The sequence below is a fragment of the Aplysia californica genome, unplaced genomic scaffold (assembly GCF_000002075.1).
Source record: "Aplysia californica isolate F4 #8 unplaced genomic scaffold, AplCal3.0 scaffold00069, whole genome shotgun sequence".
NCBI classification, from domain to species: domain Eukaryota; kingdom Metazoa; phylum Mollusca; class Gastropoda; order Aplysiida; family Aplysiidae; genus Aplysia; species Aplysia californica.
The window spans coordinates 174,186-185,522 of NW_004797339.1; the positions used below are offsets into that span (position 1 = coordinate 174,186).

General features: G+C 40.0%; 1 protein-coding gene across 1 annotated transcript; it reads right to left on the bottom strand.

Annotated features, from left to right (window-relative positions):
- Positions 1-5,739: 5,739 nt before the first annotated feature.
- On the bottom strand, positions 5,740-9,715 carry LOC106011191. Its single transcript, XM_013079952.2, has 2 exons — positions 9,418-9,715; positions 5,740-6,231 (listed from the first exon to the last, which is right to left on the bottom strand). Exons 1-2 carry the CDS (start codon positions 9,453-9,455, stop codon positions 5,871-5,873), a joined length of 399 nt encoding a protein of 132 aa, XP_012935406.2. The 5' UTR covers positions 9,456-9,715; the 3' UTR covers positions 5,740-5,870.
- Positions 9,716-11,337: the final 1,622 nt, after the last annotated feature.

Consider the following 11,337-nt stretch of genomic DNA (forward strand, 5'->3'; position numbering starts at 1 on the left):
CCCAAAAAGGTGTAAGGTTATTGCTACTTCTAGTTCTACTACTGCTGCTATTGCTACTTCTAGTTCTACTACTGCTACATTTGTACTATTCTTCTTGTTCTTCTTCTATTATTATTATTATCATTAATATTATTATTATTATTATTATTATTATTATTATCATTAATATTATTATTATTATTATCATTAATATTATTATTATTATTATCATTAATATTATTATTATTATCATTAATATTATTATTATCATTATTATTATCATTATTATTATTATTATCATTAATATTATTATCATTAATATTATTATTATTATTATTATTTATCTATTTACTTATTTGTGCGGGTGCTCTGGTATGTTTTACTCCTTCTTTCTTATTAAACACATGTCGTCCTTATCTCTCCATCTTTTCTTTGTGTGACCTTATTGTGTTGCATGCGCTGTGAAATTCTGATTTAAACTTTTTTTTTTCAAATCCTCCCCCCCCCCCCAGCTTGCAAGCCTAGCCCGGAGGTGGGAGCCAACAAACTTGCTGACCAAATCTGCCAGGGTTTTACCATCCCCTGTGCCAGTATGCGGGGCCTGAACAGAGACAGCAACAGCTGCTTTGACTTTGCCTGTAATTGTCCAGAACCCGTATGGGGCAGATAACGCACAAATTGGAGGAACTTTTGAAAAATTCAAATTAGACTACTCCGACATGGCCTCTATAAAATAAAATGAGACCCCACCCCCGAAAAAAATTGTGTCGATGTGCTTCTCTTTATTCAAACAAACACTTAATTTTACTCGAACTGTGCTCCCGTCTCATTGGAGAAATGAATATTAGAAATCACTGGATCAGTGAACATTTTCATCTCGTTAATAAAATCAACGAAAACAATATAAGGAAATGTTGCATAGTTTTCTGTGCTATGTCAATGTCAAACTGAAACATTCTCAAACTGTCAGTAAATTGATGTATTCTTCTATCAAGCGCAGTCAGGGAAAAAAATATTTTAAATTTTTTAGTTTTAATTAATCTAGAGTTTTACGGCACTTGCAACACAATACGGTCATATAAGTGTCGAAGATTAGACGTGTTACAAGAGAGTAACAAACATAAAAAAGAAGGAGAGATAAAGACAATACGTGTAGATGTTTGATAGGAAAGAAGGAGCAAACCACACCAGAGCACACGCCCACACTAATCAGGCGTTTACGAAACGCCCACACTAATCCCGCGATTATGACACGCCCACACTAATCCCGTGTTTACGACACGCCCACACTAATCACGCGTTTACGACACGCCCACACTTATCACGCGTTTACAAAACGCCCACACTAATTACACGTTTACGACACGCCCACACTAATCACGCGTTTACGATACGCCCACACTAATCACGCGTTTACAACACGCCCACACTAATCACGCGTTTACAACACGCCCACACTAATCACGCATTTACAACACGCCCACACTAATCACGCGTTTACGACACGCCTACACTAATCGGTAATCACGTGTTTACGACATACCCACACTAATCACGCATTTACGAGACGCCCACACTAATCAGTAATCACGTGATTACGATACGCCCACACTAATCACGCGTTTACGAGACGCCCACACTAATCAGTAATCACGTGTTTACAACACTCCCACACTAATCAGTAATCACACGTTTACGACACGTCCACACTAATCACTTGTTTACTACACGACGCCCACACTAATCACGCGTTTACAACACGCCCACACGAATCACGCGTTTACGACACACCCACACTAATCACGTGTTTACGACACACCCACACCACGCAGCGTGACACACAGGCCTGAAAAACCAGCAGTTTCATCTCAGTGCTCGTGAAGCCTCAGTCCATCAGTCCCTCAAGTCACTCGAATCAGGCCCCCAGTCATTCCATCCCCCAGTCATTCAGTCCTCAGTCACGCAATCCCTTAGTCACGCAATCCCTCAGTCATTCAGTCCTCAGTCACTCAATCCCTCAGTCCCCCAGTGCCTCAGTCCCTCAATCCCCCAGTCACTCAATCCCTCAGTCCCCCACTGTCCCTTAGCCACGTCTGGAGAAAAGAACACCAGCAATAAGAACGTATTTGGTTTACTGCTTGCTTGGCTCCCCAATGTTCCACGTTATGCTACATGTGCTTTGTCAGGTTTTTTAAATTTATTTTGTTATTCCTTAGTACATATTATTATAAATCATATTATAAATAAAATAATCGATCACTTAGTTACCAAAACTGACCCTCATTTTTGTTTTTGTTTTTAAATAGGCCTAGATCTAGATACATGTACATAAAATACATTGTACATGTAGATCGCATGCACTTGCACACCGTTACGAAAACAGACTCTCTTTATTCTCATCCGGGGTGTAGATAGATGATTCTATATATATATGTGTAGATAGATGATTCTATATATATATATGTGTAGATAGATGATTCTATATATGTGTAGATAGATGATTCTATATATGTGTAGATAGATGATTCTATGTGTACATAGATGATCCTATATGTAGATAGAGGATTCTATATATATGTGTAGATAGCCCACCTCCACAATAATCTATCACAGCTCTCGATGCAAGCGTTCAACAGACCCTACATTTTTTTAATTGAAGGGCCACATTACTTACCCTTACACTTACAGATATAAAGAAAAAATGAAATATTTATTATAAAAAAATACCTGAAAAAAAAAAAAGCTGTTAAGACTACACTTACGTGATGTTGACAAAATGTTGCAATATGGTTGTGAGGCAAGTACATGTATTGTAAAGCGACATTATTCAAAATTTGAACCCTATTACTAATTAGTCGAAAAATGAGGAAACTTTAGTTTCTTTCGTAATAAAATCTTCGACACCTTGTGGCATAAGACGACAGAAAAAGTGAAAGTAAGTACTGGAGAGTAACATACAAAGAATAGGAGAGATATTATAAGGATAATAGAAGTTTAACAGGAAAGAAGGCACAAACCACACCAGAGCACCCACTGACCACTCACGTTGAGTTGTTGTTTTTTTCTCTTGGGGTGAGGGTGGGTTATTAAAAAAAACATTCCCTTCTGAGTTCCCAACTGGAGTTGGTTTGCAGGCTTAGGACTGCCGTAGGCCCATTAAAATGTTTTTGTTTTTGTTGTAGAGAGGTTTCCACAACTAGATGGCTAGATAGGACCCCAGTAGAAGCTGTGAGCTGGATGATGAGTTGGAGAGAGGTTTCCACAACTAGATGGCTGAATGGGACCCCAGTAGAAGCTGTGAGCTGTATGATGAGTTGGAGAGAGGTTTCCACAACTAGATGGCTAGATGAGACCCCAGTAGAAGCTGTGAGCTGTATGATGAGTTGGAGAGAGGTTTCCACAACTAGACGGAACTCAGTAGTTACTACTAGTAGCTGTGAGCTGGATGATGAGTTCAAGAGAGTCCCCGGGCCCGCGTCTCCCAGCTATCTCCTGTCCTCATAGATGTCGCCACTTTTGTTGATAGAAGTTTAAAATCGTTGTCTGTTAAGTTGTCCATCTGCTCATCACCATTACACCTTCCATGGCTGTCAAGTGCTGAAGTCAGTGACGTGCTGGGGTCACAACAGTCGACATTTCTATTGCAGGTACAGATGAAGTGCACTTTAAAGCAAAATAAATTCCTTGTGTCAACTCTGCTCTGTCTGAGGAATCAGTTTCATTTTCCTTGTCATCAGCATTGTCCTTTGTTGTTAAATCTGTAAGTGTAAGCAAGTCTGTTGCTGGATTGTTGTCATGTGTCAAGGAAACAAGGACAAAATGGAGTCTCCAGAACCGCGGTAGATCACATTACACATCGAAAATAGCAAATAAATCATTTTACAATAGTATATTAAATACACGCAGATAAAAACGTGTATTTTCACTTCATTTATAGCAAGTCATACAAACATTGCAAATAAACCAACGTAATTTCTTGTCATTTACAATCAGCTGCGCATAACTGATAGGAATGGACTTCAATTTATCTCCAAAAAAACGCCCTGATTTGTGTAAATCCACTTGGGGTTCAAGAACAGATTATGAAAAAAATATATCGAAGGGCTCCAATTTTATCTGAGTAGGCTACTTGGCAAGTGTGCAGTGGGCATTGCTGAAGTCACAAGAGCTGGAATTATCTTGACACCAAACTTGCCTGGCTTGTCTGGGCAGTACACTGGGTAGCTGAGACTTGAGACTGCCATTCCACGCCAACACGCCTTTGTCGACAGCCATGTTGATGGTCGGGGTAGACGTTGGCGGTGAAAGTTTCCGTAAGTTTGTTGAGGAAAGGACAGATCTAGAGGAGGGGGTTGCTGCCTTCCTCTCCCCTGAGAACATAGTTGTCGATGTCAGTGACATGGAGGACAGTCAGGATAGTTTTTTATATGTACCTTATCATGTCGTTGTATAGGTTTTTTAAAAGTACATACCAACACTATTAGGCTATTTAAGTGGCGGGACCCCCAAATTTTAAAGTCCGTCTTCGATAGGACAAAGGCGTGTGGGTTGAGAGCTTTGAAAACTCCACAAACCACCAGAGCTCATGAAGGCCCAGCCCGGTACTTGAACCAGGGCCATCTGCTTTGTCCACAATGATACCAACAGAACTAATCAGAGGGCTCCAATTTTCTCTGTGTACCCGGCAGCTCTGTATCTGACTTTGTCACTTTGTGCAGAGATTTGTGCCTCTGTTATAAACCTGTAACCGTGGTTTTATGAACCCCGCATAATTTGATCATTTTTTGCATGATTTCTGGTTATTTCCCTTTATCATTCTTTGTTAAAAATTAACAGAATCGCATACTTTCACATTTTTTTGGGTTCAGTTTGCATAATTTCAGAATTTTTCTTGCATAAAACGACGGGGGACAGATAAACAAAGAATCTATGCCAGTTGCAGATTGCCAATTTTATCACACCACTTGGCAGGTCTGGTACCTTGATACTCATGCACAAGTTGTGGTACGGAATAGCCAATACAAAAGTATTTATAAGACAAATAATACATAAATACATTTTTTAAAACAAAAATCAATTATTTGACTTTGTTAATTTTTTTCTAGTACAGGTTTATAGTCTCTAGCACCACAAGAAGTCTCATTTATGACCAGGTTTGAAGATAGCAGAGCACAGGGCTGTGTCAGCTAGAATACAAAGTCAAAACTTCGATCAAAAGATTTACTTACAAGAAATAGGCTACATACTTGCAGAAAAAAACAAAAAAAACAGGCCATCTCATCAGTTTGTACAAAGGGAAATAACTCATTAGGATATCGTCCTTAACCTAGTCGTGTTAGAGTCATTTCCGTTGCTATTGGGCAGTCAGGGGAATTAAACAAAGGACAGTATGAAAAACCTGTAGTGTTACACTTCCAGCCCCAATATACATGACATCTTTTACTAGTTGTGGCAGTAGTCAAAACTTACATTTAACAATTTACTTACAAGAAATACATACATACATTAACCTTTCCAGCCCCAGCCATTTTTGTGCACTCCCTTACCCCAGTCCCAGCCAATACAGCAGTATTTCACAAAAAGAGGCATGCATTCTAAAAAGTGATGTAGTATCTTTGTAATGAGGGTTTAGATAATAACATATAACAATTTTTAAAGGTAAACGTACAAATATTATGAAAATTAAAGTTTAATTAGGTTCGCTAATTCCGAAAATGCGCATATTCGATACCCCCCGAAACTGAGTATATATGCTCTTGGGACCAAGGGAGGTGAAAGTGATGAAAGTGATGCTGAAAATATACACGCATGGGGCTCGAAGGGTTAAAAAAACCACAAGAAATTCAAGTTCGGACTTTCGTTCAACACACCAACAAATTATGTCAAACAGCTCACATTTTGCACACTTGCCTATAGACTCTCCATTCATCCTTCACACTGGTGAGTGTAGTACTGTGTTGGCCATCCAGCTCAAACCTCTCCACACAGTCTGCTCCTGTTTCAGCACGACATGTGTCTTGAGGTTTGAACAGGGTGTTCACCCTTGCGCCACGATGAGGCCCAGTACTTCCAACTTCTGCAAGGGAGGGGATGGGGAAGGGGAACTGTGGCAGTCTCTGCTGGACATCCAGCTCAGGCCAGTCTTGGCTTAGGTCTGCTGAGTGGCCACGTCTTCCGGCTTCATGACGGGCTCTCCAGTGACTCGTCCTCTCTTGCCGGTCCAACGTGTCTCTCCGTCCTCTGGTGGAACGCCTGTTTTCAGGTGGACGTTTTTACACAGTGAAAAAATCTATGACATCAATCACAATTTTAAAAACTTCTAAGGTGCCAAATGTTAAACAAAATTAACAAAGGCAAAGGCAACCTAAAGTCTGAAGGCAAATTTTGTTCACTTAAGTTGTCCCAAACTGGAGTTTCTTTTCTTAGAATCTTGCTTCCGAAGAAGTTTGACACTGAATTATTTCTGCATCTCAACTTGGACAAAGTTCTGCATTTTAAAACATAGCACACAAAATAAAAAGTCACAAAATATAGCAACACTCAAACTGTTCCAAGTTCCAAGATCTATTCAACATAGCAAACAGATCTGCACTGTTTCAAAAACAAACTGTAACCTTCCATCCTGTACATATCTGAATCTCTTTATAAACTTGACGAAACAGTGTTGTAAGACGGCCAAAAAGTGCAAGGCATGAAACTGACATAGAGGAGAACGATGGCAAAGATCACTACGCTGTCTTAAACCTTCAGCTTTGTGCTGAGACTGAGGTCTCTACTCTGTGCTCTCAGATGTTTTTCCTTCGAGTCGTCTGAACGCTGCACCGGCTCTAGCAACCGTTACTGATCTCTGTGTCTGTATTGGCTGTTTGAGACAGTCTGCTCCTAAGGTAGGTGAAATTTTCTACTGCACTTGACTCTCTCTGACATGAACAAAATATGAGACCGCAGGCTCTGGAGAGGTACACTTATGCAAATACGAAGCTCTCCGAGAGGTGGTAACAACACTATTTTCATCTCTTTTGTTGGCAAAGAGGTGTTCTCTTGCTCAGAGCAGTTGTAGGCAAACAGAAGATACCTGATGATAATTTTGAGTACCTTGCCAACAGGCGCAGCTATGAGATGACTGAGCATGAAATAAGCAAACAACTGTTGAAATGAAGCTTGTCTACTTTACTGGTCGCTGCCATTGAAGCAAAATAATTTTTTAATCTATAATTTTGTCCCGTGCCCGTTCCTAGCATAGATCTAGAATCTATTATTATAAGAACGCCATCATGAATAATAATCAGTACAACCAGGGGAAGAAAGTTAGTAGGTACACAGTACTAAGAACAAAATAACAGTAAACACAACGCAAACAACACCTTACAAATACTAGACAACACAAAATCGCAAACACACAGAACTCGAACTACGACAGTACCATAATATTATTGTCAGCTTAAAGTATTTTATATCCTAACATCCTCTGCTCCCAAAGAGTCACGAGGCGGGCACTTTCCCACATTCCCACTCCCTAGTGGAGCAAACCAAATTTAGTTCATCGTCACCAGACAAAAAAATAGGCCGAAATATGTGCGCTCAGTCTCATCTACTGGTGACTATGTTAATGGGGATCTACTCTAGGGGCAAGGGCTATGGAAAACAACAACACACACAAATATTATACACATATTTGTCTCTACACTATGGCCAGCCAAGTAAACCGAAAATCCCAATCATCAAACCTTTACACAAAATTTAAAACTGCTATCATTTAAAACGAAAAAGATGGGCCCACTACCATACCCCTTCTTACCGAATACAGGCATTCTGGATTCCCTTGCCTTCCAAAACTGAAACCCAATATGAAAGGTCAAAGGTCAGTTCCCCCTTGACCCCTGAACTGTCATATTTGATAACAATATTGGACTTTCAGCCACAACAGCCCACACCCTTAAAATAGTTCTACCTTTTTCATATCAACTACTCAAAAAAATATAAAATATTCAATTTCATGTAGCTCGTGGATGTGTTCCACCAACTTCCCTCAGCTCCTTCAAAAATTGCCCTGCCCAAAAACAAACTGAGCTGTCGCTATCGTTGTTACCTGGCTTTCTGAGACTACCGTCTTCGACTTCTCCGACTATGAGGGATTGAGCGTCATTTCCCCTTTGACACCCAACCCCTCATACCCAGTTTCCTCTTCAGACTGAATAGCCCCACCACCCCATGCCTTTCAAAGCACAAGCCCCACAAACAACTTTATAAATTAAATAGAAAACAAAAAACAACACAACTCCCAGCTGTTAAATATATCTCAGCTCTCCTCATTATCAATGGAAGGACTTTCGTAACGAGCGACCATCTCAACAAACAATAAAGAAGAGACCAACCTCAAACCCTACTCCTACCCCAGCCCACTATTCTTAGTATTCTACTCTGTCTCATACTTGTGGTTGCTCGTTATGGATATCCTCCCTTATCAATTCCTACAGCTGTCTTATTCTCCCTCCTCTTCCCCTAAAAATATTAATTGTCTTTTTCCCTTGCTACAACTAATAAAACTAATGATCAGCGATGACTTGACTGGCTATATATATATAATATATGACAAGAGACAAACAAAGGGTCGGTGTTAGTGGGTTGTAAAGAAGGTGAAACCTATTATTATTATTGAGACTGGCGCACTTCCTACCACAAATTACTGGTTGTACTATGGCGTCTTACCTTTATCTAATAAATTATAAACTCTAAACATTTAACTATTTTAAGACGATGAACACATTAACAACACACTCATCCATACATTGACTTTTTATCTACAACATAAAAACAAAGAAAAAAATGTCTGCAGGTTCCAATCCAAGTCATGGACAAGCCAATTCACTGAGAGAGAGAGAGAGAGAGAGAGAGAGAGAGAGAGAGAGAGAGAGAGAGAGATCCCCACAAAACCTATTAATTTATATTAAAGTGAACAGTCTGACTCTGGACTTCAGACATGCATGTATACACTAGATCTAGATTAGATCTAGATTAGAATCTAGATTCTACGTGGGCAAAAACCAAAATTACAAAAATCCTAAAACCATACACACATCGATAGAATAATAGAATACAACTTAAACAACACACACTTGCCACACATACAATACAGTACAGAAGTTCATCACTCAGACTCAGCGATCTAAATCACTTAGCCACCACCTAGATCTAGTCCTATCCCTTCATCGGTTTCCGCCACATTACGTCATATAAAGCTATCACCTCCCCACACCTTGGTCCTGTAGCCCACCTCACCTCTCTCCTAGCCACCCGCCCCAACCAGTCCCTGTACCATTCTGGCCCTCCAGCCAAAGGAGCACTGACAATTGGCTCACCTTCACTAGAGATATCTACCTCAAACAACAGCCGCTCTCCTTCAACATTCAAACCGACTAAGAAATCATCACGTCTCACCTCAAATCCCAAGAACATGTGCGGTCCTTCCAGGCCATAGAACTGACCTTCCACCAAGTCAATACACTCTATTACTGCTTCATCTGGGAGAAGTGACGCAAAATTCCCCATGGCGGCGGTAGAGACAAAGAGAAGGCAGGACTCTTCTAGAATCTAGAGATTACTTCAGTACAGGAACGAATCGATCTCTGGAAGACAAAGATACTAAAGATCGACGTGAAATCTTCAGAAAAGCGACTCGACAGCCAAACAATTGTTCTAGATAACTTGCAAATCGTCTCAAACTAAATGCAGTGAGTCAACACACTTCAAACAGAAGACAGCTTATTGCAACTCGCTACACTGAGCAAAATGGCGACCAATATGGCGACTGACTTGGACGACATCCGCTCAAAGATTTTTCCAACAATTCCTTAGTAAAATAAACCGGAAGTTTATAGAATGGAGGATAGCGGATGTACCTCATGAAAGAGGCAAAAAGCATTGTTCACTAAATAACGTCCATCACACAAATTAAATGCGCAAAATAAATTTAGATCTGTCTTTTAAACGTTTTTTAAAAAGTTTAACGGCACTCGCAACACAATAAGGTTATATAAATGCCGAAGATTAGAGGTGTTACAAGTAGTAATAAACACAAAAAATGAGGGGAGATAAAGACGATACATGTTTGATAGGAAAGGAGAAGCAAACCACACTAGAGCACCCGCCAACCACCCACTTAAATTTGTTTTGTTTTTGTTTTTTAAAATAAAGTTGAGTCAACTACATGTATACAGATCTATTTACCTAACATTATTATTTTCCTCATTAATTATAGTATAGGCTATGCTATTATGTTCAAAATCATAGATCTATACAATCATGTAGGCCTAGGCTAGGCCTACTCTACCCTGTCCTGTATAGTTGGTGTAGGCCTACCGAGTCAAAACACCAACCTCTGTAATACAATACTGTCCCCGAGGTTTTTTTATGCACCCCGCATAATTTAGCAAAATTTGATCATTTTTTGGGGGGCATAATTTCTGATTATTTTCCTTTATCATTCTTTGTTTTAAAATAAACAACAACAGAATCGCATAATTTCATATTTTTGGGACTCAGTTTGCATAATTTCAGAATGTTTCTTGCATAAGAATAAAACGACAGGGAGAGATAATAATATTCACTAGGACAAGGTTATGTGCCACTACCACAATGATCAGACTTAGAGATCTTGAAACTGCAGTTCGGAAACAAGGGTTCTGAAGAATGACGTAACTGTTCTAGAAGCGGCAGCAGCCCTTCGTTTGAGGATTTGCAAGAGTTTTACGGCACTTCTAACACAAATAGGTCATTTATAAGTGCCAAAGATTAAAGGTAGTGCTAGAGAATGACATACAAAGTAATGAATGAAGGAGGAGAGACAAGACAAAAATCGATAGATGTTTGATAGGAAGGAAGGATCCGACAAAGCCCATCGGAGCACCCACCAACCACCCACAACCTTTTTACGAGCTTTCAATACAGTCGAACCTTGTCTAAGGAACACATGTCAAAAATATTCACCCGTGCAAACAACCACTTTCCACTCCACCCCTCTTGCGTCTTTTTCAACTTTTTGTGTACAATAATACTACTCCATGTATAATGACACTGCCCAAGACTTGAGCCGGATTGAATAATCTGTAGTCTACGCTTTTCTCCTACCTGCCCTTCCCATTTTGTGAACATCTGTGGGAATACTTTCCTTTGGAAACACGCTTTGAAACAGAGGCTCGCTGAAGTAAGAGATCAGAAAAGGCTCACCCAGCACACTCGTCAACAAAGGATGGTAATACTTGATAGAGAGAGAGAGATAGGGGGGGGGGGAGAGGGGGGGAGAGAGAGAGAGAGAGAGAGAGAGAGAGAGAGAGAGAGAGGGGGAGAGAGAGAGGGAGA

Coding starts and splice junctions, on each gene's coding strand:
- LOC106011191 (XM_013079952.2), bottom strand. CDS start 9,455: ATGGCCTGGAAGGACCGCACATGTTCTTGGGATTTGAG. Junction 6,232..9,417: donor ACATGTTCTTGGGATTTGAG/GTGAGACGTGAT, acceptor ACCTGAAAACAG/GCGTTCCACCAGAGGACGGA.